This window comes from Microtus pennsylvanicus, chromosome 7, assembly GCF_037038515.1.
Source record: "Microtus pennsylvanicus isolate mMicPen1 chromosome 7, mMicPen1.hap1, whole genome shotgun sequence".
NCBI classification, from domain to species: Eukaryota; Metazoa; Chordata; class Mammalia; order Rodentia; family Cricetidae; genus Microtus; species Microtus pennsylvanicus.
Genome location: NC_134585.1, coordinates 83,095,062 through 83,108,192, shown reverse-complemented (window position 1 = coordinate 83,108,192; position 13,131 = coordinate 83,095,062). Strand labels below are relative to the sequence as shown.

The 13,131-nt window shown below is 40.1% G+C and overlaps 1 protein-coding gene across 2 annotated transcripts in view; it reads left to right on the top strand.

The window, feature by feature from the left end:
• Positions 1–13,131, top strand: part of Ppp3ca (protein phosphatase 3 catalytic subunit alpha) — a 277,448-nt gene that overhangs the window by 210,112 nt on the left and 54,205 nt on the right. For both annotated transcript variants that reach the window (XM_075981271.1, XM_075981272.1), the window contains exons 4-6: positions 4,337–4,448; positions 5,883–6,028; positions 9,158–9,297. In XM_075981271.1, coding sequence (XP_075837386.1) covers positions 4,337–4,448; positions 5,883–6,028; positions 9,158–9,297 — 398 coding nt within the window. The remainder of the gene's footprint in view (positions 1–4,336; positions 4,449–5,882; positions 6,029–9,157; positions 9,298–13,131) is intronic.

Genomic DNA, 13,131 nt, shown 5'->3' with positions numbered 1-13,131 from the left:
CAGCCCAGGCCTCTAAGGCTTCCAGCACACTGAAGTGTAAAAGGTTGTTGTGTTTATTAGCTGTGAACTTGTGGGTCAGTGTGAACACATGAAGCCAGGCAGCATTCCATGCTGCCACCTGAAAATAAGAAGCAAGCAGTAGATCACATGGCGGAGGTGACAAAGCAGAGCCACCAGGCTTGGGAGCCAGTGGTCCTGACAGGGCACTGGTCTTGGACGGCCACTTCATGGTGTGCTTGTCAGACCAGACAAGTGGTATCTTAGAGGAGTCATGTTCCATATTGCAGGAGTTTGGATCCTTTCCAGGTTTATGTGATAGCCTGCACTTGGCCATTCATGACACAGAAGCACCCATTTTGATCAGGACGTTTTGAAGCATGGGTAGTTTCCAGTTCAGGGAGCTTGTCTGTATGTAGCTAAAACCGTAATCTCCTTTTCACTTCCTTGCCTCTCGTGCTGCCTTGCAGTTCCTAAGAACTCCATGCAATTTTGAAAGAAGGCTGTCCATCTAAATGCTTAAATTACTAGGTAAATCACAGCACTTTTTATCAGTGGACAAAGAGGACAATGTTTTTAGTGCTGCCTTATTAAGAATGAGTCATAAATTGGCCAAAACTATGTCTATGATAGAAATCAGTGTAATCTTTGATGTTGAGTAACTCTAACTAGAAGTTGTGAATTCTTGTTTAGTTAGCAGTAGCAATGGTAAGGTGATTGAAGTGATCACTATGGCTCATTTACATCCTTACTGTGCAGAAGGGTCCATGGAACGTGGTGCTCTTCTTGCCTTAACTAGCTCAGACAGTAAAATGCTGGTTCACGGCCATCGCCCACTAACAGAGCAGACACCTGAGTGACACTGATTCCTCTCGCTTCATTTGTTTGTGATAATTTTAACGAGTCTGTACTTTATAACAAATCTGAGGTCGTGGTTTTGTAAAGATCTTCAGCTTTTCAGAAGGCTGGGACTTTATATGACAAAGCAGCCGCCAGTAAGAAGACCTTGCTGCTATGCTTGGCAGTCCTCCCCAGCAGATGTTGAGGGTGAAGGCTGGCAGGGCTCCACCCTCCAGTCCACCGTTGCCCTTTCATTTACCATGCCATTTCTTCCATGCTGGCTGTGTTTGCGGTCTTATTTAGTGTTTGGAAGATATTTTATGCTTGCCACAGGAGAAAAGGAAATAATGTGTGGAAAAAAAAAATGACTCGCACTTGAGAATACTTTGAGCCAAGAATTTGGAAAATTGAGTTATTTTTCTTCCTTTATTTTTCTTTTTCTTTCCCCTTCTCTCCTTGTTTTTTCTTCCTCTTTTTTGTTTTTGTTTATTGTCCCTCTCCTTTTCCCCCTCTTTTGTCCCCACCTTTTGTTCTTCAAAGACAGGGTTAATATATCCCAAGTGTCTATCACATGTTCAGTTTTTTACATCCATAAAGGGGTTGTACATTACATCATTTTTAAATGTACACTTATAAATACTAGGAATATTTAGCATGGAACATTTATGAATAACTCTTAGACGGTTTCATTTATGAAAGAATTTTAGTAATTAAGACTAGAGGGATAAAGTTCAAAGGCTGTGTGCCAATATCAGATGGAATAAGATCTCTAAGCACTGCCAAAAAGAAAATGTGGGTCTTTAGATACAATTCCTCTAGTCTCCCAGGTAGTTGAGTGGGCTTGCAAAATACAGTTTAGATTTTAGATGGAGAGATAATTGCTTTATTTTAAAATAAATTGTGATAGGGAAATAAATGAATCTAAAGAGATCAGAATTTCAGCTAAATTTTTCAAAAAGTGAGTCATGAGGAGAGAACGTGAGAGTGTTGGAGGTTCTAGGTCCATGTAGTGGTTTAATGGGGTGCATATGTGTAAATTTTCATAGAGTTGTATGTGAAATGTTCATCTAGTGTTATGTGAGTTGTACTCAAACACTTAAAAAGAAATCTGTACTCACTAGCTAGACCTTATGCGTTCTCACTGAACTGTAAATAAAACACACTAAGGTAGGAACCTCGGTAGTGCATGTGTTCTAGACTCTAAAGCAAAAGCCCAGGACTCACACCAGACTAGGTCCAGCCATCTGCCGTGGTTATCCAGTTACGGAGACCAGGAGTAAAAGACAGAAAATAAGACTTTGAATCGACACATCTCACTGGGGAGAGGAACAGAAAAGGAATTTCATGACCCGCAAGTCAGTCTTCAGGATACTGATAGTTTCAAGTTTAAGTGGTGGGAGAATTGGCTTAGGGGCAGGTGCCACACAGCAAGGAAATCCCAGTGTCCTTGAGGTCTGGCTGTATCAGACCTGGCTCTGTGCTTGTTCCTGTTGCTTGTTCTGCAAGTCTCCCTTGCTCTGTTGCTTGAGAAAACAGCCCAGCTTTCCTGTGGTCACTGCCTCTGCTTGAGGGTGAGCTCCTCAAAGGATAATATGTTGCAAAACCCTGCTGGTCCTTGAAGCTGGTGTAACTGCAGGATTAGGACAATGGCTGGCCCCAAGGGCATGGTACGGCCTGACAGGAAGATGCCTCAATTACAGTCACCTGTGCACCATCCTCCATAAAGGCAGTTGGGATAGGTTAGGTGATACTGGCTTTAAACAGACAGGAGTTATTAACATATCAATGTGCAGAGTTAAGCAAGATTCTGGTCTAAAGGTTGAAGACAAAGTCAACAATGTAAGATGCAGGCAGCGATGCCAGCCTTCTAGACTGCTTATAGCAAACTGATGAGTCCAAGTAAGCCTTTAGTGCTTTTAGGCACACTGTTTCTAAGCACCTGTTAGCATATTCCTAAATGGTCTTTATATAACCATTCCTCTTCCAAATTAGGCCTTCCTACTTAACTGCCAGCTTACAAGTAGTTATGTGTGTACATACACACCACCTGCGTCAAGGGGCAATCTTCACAACGTTGAACTGGCAACAAGCCTCTCATTGTCGTTCATGGCATGAAGTAAATGCCTTCTCTGAAATAATGAGGTGAATTTGAATCGTACAAACACCTTTTATTTAAACATGTAATTGTAGTTCTAAAATAGGATTCCTAGCAAGGACTTATTAGGCGGCCTCACTCATCGCTGAGATGGCATGGAGATTTGTAAGCATAGAGGGTCATGCTGCTTCAAGGGCCACTCATGGAGGATAGTTGGTCAGCTCTTCAGTTATGCTAATATCTTAATAACATGAGCTTTAGCTAATGGCTATAGCCGGAAAAACAATCATTCATACACACACACACACACACACACTCTAATGCCAAACTATTGTTTTTCCTTAATTCAATCACTGTGTCATATTTGAAGATAACCTGTTGGAACATTACAGTAATCTACACTTGTCTCCTTAATTAGTATTTTCCGAAAACCCCTGGACTATATGTTCAAGCATAAATATTTCCATGCTTTGTTAAATTACCACACAAGCTATCAGACGAATATCCTTTGCAGGTGAATATCTTTCCCAGGTAGCCAACAGATTCGTTTTCTATAGGTTTTCTCTTTAGGATCGCAGTGTGCCTACTATGTGTTGGAAGACTGGTGGAAGAAGTGTAAATATTATGTGTTTTCATGATCAGAGTCTGGTCTGTCCATATATCTGTGGGGTCCTTGCCTTACCTACACTTTGGGAACACACGCTTCATGGAGAGGAGACAGCATGCTTGTTTTTTTCTAAGAATCGTTTTCTGCTCTGTGTGGCTTCTTAATGAATGACACTTGAGGGTATTGTTGGTATTAATATTTGATTGTTCCACTTATACCTCATCTCTATAAAGTTTGTGCCAATGAATATTTACTCCACACCTGATCCGTGTGTAGCTAGCCATCACCGCCATACAATCTAAAATGTCCAATTAACTAATTTGAGAGTTTTAAGGTGCAAACCATGTATTCCCTGTTTTTGTAGTGAATTTGTTGAGACTCCCTGCTCTTCAATTTAATTGTATTTTATCTAAAAAGTTGTAGGTCTCTGCTCTGTATCGCAAAGGCATTGAAATAAAGGACAAGATGAGGGCCAGCAGTATGGCTCGGTGGGGAAAGGCGCTTCCTGCTGCGCTGACCACCTGAGTCCAGCAGAGAGCCGTCTGCAGTGTGGCATCCACTGCCCTCCACTCATGTGCTCATGCGTACATAAAGATGCATAAATAAATGTAACTTTTAAAAAACTAATCAGATGCCGAGAGAGGCGTTGCAAGTGGTACCTTAGGTTGTATTCTCTTTGCTTCTCAGTATCCTCTGGTTTGAGAAGGTTGTCCATAATACACTGAGTTCTTGTTAATTGATAAAATGAGCAAATACAATGGAAGATGCTTATTTTCTGTTTATTTTTTTTTCTTTAGTGTGTGCTGTATTTGTGGGCCTTGAAAATTCTTTACCCCAAAACACTGTTTTTACTTCGTGGAAATCATGAATGTAGACATCTAACAGAGTATTTCACATTTAAACAAGAATGTAAGTATAGTGCGACTTTTTCCTTTAATGTCATATGTCCTAAATTATCATTTTAACTGGTAAATGAAAACATACTATGTTTTTATTCTCTGCATAAAGGTCAAAGCTTTAGGTGACATTTCATATCATCTTTCTCAACATGGGCAGTTTTAATGAAACATTTAATTTTAAATTCTGTTTATCATTCTTACAGAATAGCATACAATTGTCTTTGGTCATATGGACTCTCCACCCTACCCTCTAACTCCTCCCTGGTTCACCTCCATATCCCTACACCCAGAATTTTGTCTTTTATCCGACATTCCATTTCCAATTTATATTGCTCATATACTCCTAGATGTGGGCCCATCCAATAGAACATCATCAACTTACCCCAGGCTACACCCTTAAAGAAAACTAACTCATCCTCCTAGAGAGGCTATCAGCTGTCCATAGTGTGTCAGGTAATGCAGAGCTTATGGATCCTTTCTGCTCCCATGCTAGAAGAGGGACAGAAAGATTGTACGAGGCAAGAGCTGGGGAAGTAGAGAACAAAAGAGTGTCTTCTGAGCATGACAGGACCACTTACTCATGAACTTACAGTGGCTGTGGTAGCCTATACAAGGCCTGCATAGGATCGAGCCAGAATGTGTTTTTTAATCATAGGTTTTATCAAGTAGCCTATTAATCTGAGCTAAAGTTTCATGTGTGTCGTAGTACACAACTACTGTTTAGAAAAGTGAGTCTTAGTCAAGTGCAGAAAAAAAAATGGGGCCAAATTGAACCTCTGTTTTGCAGCCTCATAGATATCAGCTTCTAGGACATGAGACCAAATGAAAGCTTATTCCTTTCTTATATATAGATACTTGGATAAAGGAATGCTTTTTGTATAAGTTCTATTCCCCCTCATCTGTTTTCCCCGTTGTTTACTGAAACTTTAATTCTTTTTCTCTCTGTAATTTGGTTTTATATTCAATGAAGCATAAAGACTTTCCTAAAAACATTAGCTGTGAGTCAATATGGAGAAATAAGAATTCTGTGAGGCAGAAAAAGCTTCAGAAAGTTTCTTGGCTATGGCTTTTCTCCAAAATCTTATGGGAAATATCAACCAGCTTTATGGCCATCGTGTGTGTGTGTGTGTGTGTGTGTGTGTGTGTGTGTGTGTGTGCGCATGCGTGCGTGTGTGTGTGTGTGTACACATAAGGTATGTAAAAGTCTTGAATTTATAGACAAAAGCTATAATAAGTAAACAATATGGAGTAATAGCAGAAATAAAAAATATTATATATGAAGGTTAATCTATGATTCTTGGAAATCATATTGATTCTGTTTGGAAGGGTCACATTCATATTACCCTGGCAAAAAAACATTGAAAAGAACCAAAGCGAGTTCAATAAGATGTTCCTCTTGACAAAGGCATGACAGTAACTCTTTCCTTCTCACTGTATTTCAAAGGTAAAATAAAGTATTCAGAACGAGTTTATGACGCCTGTATGGACGCCTTCGACTGCCTTCCGCTGGCCGCACTGATGAACCAGCAGTTCCTGTGTGTCCATGGTGGTTTGTCCCCAGAGATTAACACTCTAGATGACATCAGAAAAGTAAGCTCTATTATTGTCCACGTCTGCTCGTTCTCTGTCCTTCAGCAGGTACTGGAGGATCTCACTGTCCCACCCCTCTCACTACTTGCATCGTTTTCATTTAAAATAACTGAACGCACTCGCATCTCCCTGACTTGTATCAGATTGTTATCTTAAAGAGAAGATACATCTCTAGACCCTCAGGGTTTGGCTGAGCACATGGCATTTGTCATGAAACAATCATATATTTGATCTCTAACGCATATGGGCAGTTTCATTTTCTTATTTTTCAAATAGTCCACCGTATGTTCCTGGTTTGTTAAATTGGAAAAGTTGCTTGGTCTTTGGAGAAATAGCACACCTTAACCTTTAAAATGTCTTTATCATGATAGTCTTTGTTGTTGTTGTTGTTCCACTATATAATATTTCAGTCAGCATTTAGCAAAGGCAAAGGTAGTATTGTGTTGACTGTATTAAAAGTAGCTGCATTTTTTCCCGAAGCATGCTTTGACTTCGTGTTTACTGTCGCTGTTATTTCCCAGCAGAAGGATAACTGAGGTGGAATGAGGAAGTGTATTGTCTACTTTTCATGAAACAACGCAATAATACTTGACAGTGCTGCACAACAGAAATAATGTTTCATTTCTCAATGTTTATATTCTAATAATGCAGCAATGTAAGAAAAGACATGGGAGATTATTAAAAAGAATATTATTGTACTTTTGGTGCCCAAATCTCCAAAAGAAAGCACAATAAAAACATTTTCCTGTATCTTCTGCACATATGCTTGTAGTTGTCTAACACATGATATTTGCGTGTGCGTGTATACAGGAACATACAGGATCGTAATTTGGATATAATTTTCTCCACTAAGCTTTTGAGCTAAGAAACCAAAGCCACATTTTTTTCTGCAGGAATTACTGATGTGTAAAGACTGTCTCAGATACCTCTCCCTGCCTTTTAGAGCCCTGGGAAAAGGGATTACACTTTCCCAAGCAGAGAAGCGAGTGTGGAGATGAGTCTGACCCCCTTTTGCTATTCTTGCCGGTCACGTTAGAAGGAATGAGTAACTGAAATTATTCTGAATCGCTGCATTTCAACTACTCAAGTTGGAATCTGGCTGAGTTTTGCTAGAAAGATACATGCTGTCTGGTAACTATTTGAGCCTGATATGCTGTAAGTAAACTCTGGCTTCAAACAGGTCATCCTGGATGCCAGTGAGTATACAAGTAGTAGCTTACTTAAGATTCCTCATGTACATAACTCAAATTCTGCCTGTGGGTATTCATACACAAGACCCAGTGATGTCATTTCAGTAATTGATACTTTTTTATTTTTTAGTTTCTTGAGCTTGAATGTTTCCATTGCTGCCTCACAAATTTGTATTCTGAGCAGCAGTTCCAAGTTAATTATAGGAGCTGTCTTTAGTTAATATTAATTTAGTAAGTAGTATTTTCCACCGTGTTTAGTGATGAAATAAAATCATCACACAACCTGTGTACTAGGAACTATATAGCTTATCATGGCAGGGGAATGGAAAATATGACACTATAAGCAACCAGCTTTGCTGGACGAACAGATGCTGGGAACCACACACATGCATGTGTGTTGTGCTTGATGACATTTACAAATTCATGGGCCTAAATGAAAGATGCAAAGTGTATCAAGCATCCTTCCAACAGGAGAAAGCACTGAAAGTCCATTCTATGCCCTTTTTACTCCTTTTGAGGGAAAAAAAAACCAGAAAGGACTTAGCTATTTAACTTTTGTGTTAAAACTGTAGTCATTGACAAAAAGAAACAATGAACCTGAACTTTAAAATGAATAATCATTTTCATACTGCTTACTGTTCCCTTAGTAATGTTCATCGGAATTTACAGAATTGAGAAAATAACAAATCAAATCACAAATATATTTTTACTTTATAAGTATCTATTTCCATGAAATCAATATTTGTTTTTATCTCAGGAAGCCAAATATTCAACTCGTGTCATTAATCTGCAGCTGACTTATAGTCTCAGAAGTAGAGGGAATAAACACTTTTTTCCCCCTATGGGAAGGTAGCTGTGCTATTATTTTTTCTTTAAAAATCAAACAAGGGGCTAAAGACATATCTGTGGCAGAGGACTGCAGTTTGGTTCCCAGGAGCCATGCCAGGTGGCTCTCAACCACCTGTAACCCCAGCCCCAAAGGATCTGATGCCTCTTCTGGCTTCAGGGGTCACCTGTGTTCACATGTTCATACCAGTGCACGAATATACATATAACACCATCATGTTTTAAATTACTCCTGAAAAATCAAATGAAAGCACATTAAATAAACACAGATTCTTCTCCGTGTACCACCAGCCTCTTCCATGAGGCGCCGTTACTATTTCTTCTGGGGTTGTTTTGCACAGACTGCAATGGTCATGATGGCCACGCAGTGCATAACTGGGGAAACTAATTCCATATGCAGCCCCCAAGAATGATGCTAAAGCCTAGAAGTGTGAGCAGGGTCTAGAGAAATGTGGGGCGCTTTTACTCTCACGCCGTTATTTGCACCAAGACCAGCAACACAGTGGCATGCCCTCCAGCTAGAAACAGAGGTGGCTTCTGAGGAGTGAGTGTCACCGTGGTTCGAAGCAAGTGGCTCCTTAGAAAGCGAAAGCCACCAACTCTCAAAATCATCTGTCATGTTAAAAAGGACGTCACAGGGATTCTCATCGAGGTTTGAAATGACAGTTCTCTGCGGGTGGTAGACAGAACAAAATCAAGCTCCTCCTTCACAGATAAGACAGGAATAGATTGAAATCATGATAGTGACTGTGTTATTTGGATGAAAAAAAATGAGAGAAAGATTAAAAGGAAATGGACAAAAAAAACAAGAGGAAAGTGTAAGGATTAAATAGACAGAGAGAGGCAAAGGGGAAGGTGAGGGCACAGACTACGTGGGTATATTTATTTCATCATGAGGAAGAAGAGAGGAAAAGCCCAGAAGTAAGATGAATTGGGATGAAGTGGGGACTGGAAGAGGAGTGGATGCCATTTCTCCCATCTGAGGCTGAGGAATGGGAGCGGATGGTCATCACTCAGAGCTGCTTCCCTGTGTGTTCCGAATTCTGAGTGTCCAAAGATGAGTATTTTGTTCTCTGTCTTCTATTTTTCTTAGTTAGACCGATTCAAAGAACCACCTGCTTATGGGCCCATGTGTGACATCCTGTGGTCGGACCCCCTGGAGGACTTCGGGAATGAGAAGACTCAGGAACATTTCACTCACAACACAGTCAGGGGATGTTCGTATTTCTACAGGTGAGGACCTGGGTCTCCCTCACAGGCTGGAACCTGTCTGTCTTACAGTATTGGGGTTTAGGAAGGAATAAGTAAATACACAGATATAAAGAATGTATACCTGCATACAAAGGCATATGTATATGAATTCTGTGAATAATATGAAAGAAATGAAAGGCAGGTGCTGGGACAGGGAATGGCTGCTGATGAGAAAATATACTAAAAATGGTCTCTACTCCATGAACTGCAAGAGGGTCTCTTTACTAGCCTTCCTTTCTTTCATCCATAAACATACTCTTGTTTCACCAGTTTGTATAACTTAAATCAGAAAACCAACCTCTCATTGGCTGACTAAGTCATACTCATCCTCAGATTAGTTTAAAATGTTCCCAGCTTCCTGGATGGCTGGGACCCACCAGTTACAGAGTATCTAGGTAACCGGATGGGTGGGTTCACATTTAGCACTTTGATAAGTCAGATTGAAAATGTCTTAATAGTGCATTTTACATGTGCAAGTGGGACCTGGATATCCAGTCACTTCAGAAAGGAATCTGTAGGGCATTTGGGGTTCTGTGTGTCCGAGCCACTTTACTGACCTTTTGCCCTCAGCTTTGTCTGCTGCACATGGTATTCTACACTTGGTTTGGTCCCTTCCAGTGTGATGTAATGGTGGGAATGTTCCTAGGAGGAAATAGAATATAAAAACAAAGTGGAGAATTTTAAATTCTAAAACACATTCTGTTTTCTTTTTTAATTTTCTATTTCAACTTAAAATAATACACCTAATGTTCCCTAGAACTAATGTTCATTTCCATGAAATGATTTAGTCTAAAAACCTCTGTAAAAACAATTTATTAACATACTCCCACGTCTACAGCAAGCTGATAGTGTGCTCTGTGTAAGTTTCCTATTCAATAGTGGAACATATTCTGTGCATTAAATTTTATTGTAGATGAAAAAGGTTTTCATTTGTTAGTATGATTGGGAAATTCATTTTGAACATAAAGTCATCTTTTCTGGAAACCATAATTGTGGGAATGAGTTCTATTTTATATAATAATAATGAAGCTTATTCTGAACCAAAATGTCAGGTGGCAAATTATCTTATGTTTTGGGAGAGGCACAAGTGTTGATGAGTTATATGTCGGTAAAATGTTCTATAATTCTGAAAAGCTTAAAACTTCCTGTCAATAATCACTTAACTTAGGCATAACATTTTATGAAGATGTTTGTCCTTATAGAAAAGAGGTATTTGAAGTCAATTAAAGCCAAATGTTAGACCTTTCAAATCTGGTATTAAATGCCCCAATTATGTATAGGTCTCTAGGTTACCTGTTGTGTTTCACTAAAATAATACTATAAAGAACTCAAACATGATTATAATGTTGACTCATATTGAATTTATCTGTAGCATAGCACTCTGCTGTCAATCTACTGGGTCAGGCATCCAGGCAAACCTTGTTCTGAATGACACCGGAGTAAACTTACACAGTACACAGTCCTTTTCATTTTGCTGAGACACCATGACTAAAGACACATATATGAAAAGAGTTTTGGGGGGCTTACAGTTTCAGAGGGTGAGTCCATGGCCATTATGATTGAGAGCATGACAGTGGGCTAGCATGGCACCGGAGAAGTAGCTGAGAGTTTGCCTGCTGAGATAACCATGGGGCAGAGAGAGCTACCTGGGAATGCTGTGAGCTTTGCTAAAACCTCAAAGTCCACACGGACTCACCACCTCCTTCAACAAGGCCACGCCCCTTAACCCTTGCCAAACAGTTCTACCAACTGGGGATCAGGCATTCACTCATGAACTTATGGGGGCGGTCATCTCTTTCAAACTGTTACATTCTGAAAATATAGACACAAATATACAATATTATCTATCACACAGATGATTAGAATTAAGCACATTCTCACACTTTAATTCTGCAGATCGTATGAGTTTTTTCACAGATGTTGACCTTTGATCTTGACAGATGTATTGCTGTGGAGCTAAATATCTGAATCCAGAACTTGTGACACTGACTGTTAGCAGAGGATTCTGGGTATTCTAGTCTGTCAAAGGGAAAGAAGGATATACCTTTAGCACAGAGGGTTTTTTTTTAATTCTTTTGTCTTTAAAGTCACCTTGAAAGGATCAGAGACATTCTTTTAAGTTCATGCCTTAAAGTTTGTCTAGACAGGTATTAGTGACTGTAAAATTAGCCAAAGAGCTTAGTGGTTGCATCCCTTTGGAGTTAACTGTCAATTATCTTGACTTACAATTTTATTTTGCATGTCTCTATGTATTCTGGATAATTGATATGCCACTCTATTGACTGTATAACATATTATATAGACTATGATTTAAATAGCACATAGTCACACAGAAAAATACATCAGGATAGGGCTGGAGAGATGACTCAGCAATTAAGAGTGCCTACTTCTCTTGCCTAGGATCTGACTTCAGATCCCAGCACCCACACACATCTGGTGGCTCCAAACCACTGTGAGCCTGGCTCCAGTGAGATCGGGCACGCCTGGCGTCTTTGGATACCTGCATATACATACATTCACACATACATATAATTTATCAGAAGAGCTTTTCCCCTAGCTTTTTAATTAAGTTCCTAGCAATGCCATGCATGTATGTAGTGGATTCTGGGTGCTTCCTCACACCAGCCTCTCTTATTTGCCTCCTGCTCCTGTCACCTCACATGCCTGTCCCTATCCCAGACTCGTGGCTTTTGGCATTCTTTGTGACTCATTTGGTTTAATCAGTATTATCTTAGTGACCCCTGAATGGGACAAAAGTATCTGGTCAAAACCAAAATTCCTTGGCTGCTCCACCCCCAATATTTCCATTAACTTCATAATCACAGACCATAGCTTACACCCTCAAATGCCCACATTATTCAGACAGGTGACTGAGATACTGCATGTGGGCCAGCATCAGACTGGAGATTATTGTGGTCCATAACATATGGGAGATAAAGTCAGAAAAGTGGGGAGGAGTTTTGGTCTTTGGTTACCAGTTTGTGTCTGCACCAAGTGCATCATGGAAGCACTGTATTCTGGGCCTTCTGCTTTATACTGTTTGAGTTCAGTTAGGGCATTCCAGCATTGTTGTGAGAACCTAGTCTGGGGTTGCACCGATGTGAATGTTAGTGTGCTAGTGGCTGCACCTGCAGCTCACTTGAGCCCCGTGCGTGTGGCTGTGCCTGCAGCCTTGAAGCCCACAGCAGCAGCCTCCAACTCCTTACCACGCTCAAATCCCTCCAGTTCTGAAGCCCCTTGCCCTTCTTATCTCCTCTACCCCATTCAGAAGACAAGCATAAAATTGTTCATTGCATCAGTAATCATAAGAGCCAAGAAATGGAGACACCCAAACACCTGCTTAGTAGAATCATAAACTATATAATATCAAGATGTACGGATAAAGGTAGAAATAGCACCTTCTTTACAGATTAAAGTATACTCAGTGTGTGTGTGTGTGCACACACAGTAACTATTACAAGTCACATATATGCACAAAGTGCTGACTATAGCAAATGAGAGTGATCTAAACAAAACCACGCATATCAACATAGATGAATAGCATAAATATGATGATGAGAAAAAGTCAACAGTCAGGTACAATGAAATGAACTCTGCATACAAGAAAACTAGTCTCTAACATCGAAAGCCAAGGTGCCTGTTGCCCTGCGTGAGGGTGACAGCTCTGAGGAGGGTCCGTGTCTCTGAGCCGTAGGTATGAGGTATGAAAGTGTTCTTCATGTGAAGGGATGCCGTCTTCTGATTTATGACCTTTATATATAGATATTTCACTTCAATAAAACATTCGCTCCAGGTTAGGAATGTAGCTCAGTGGTA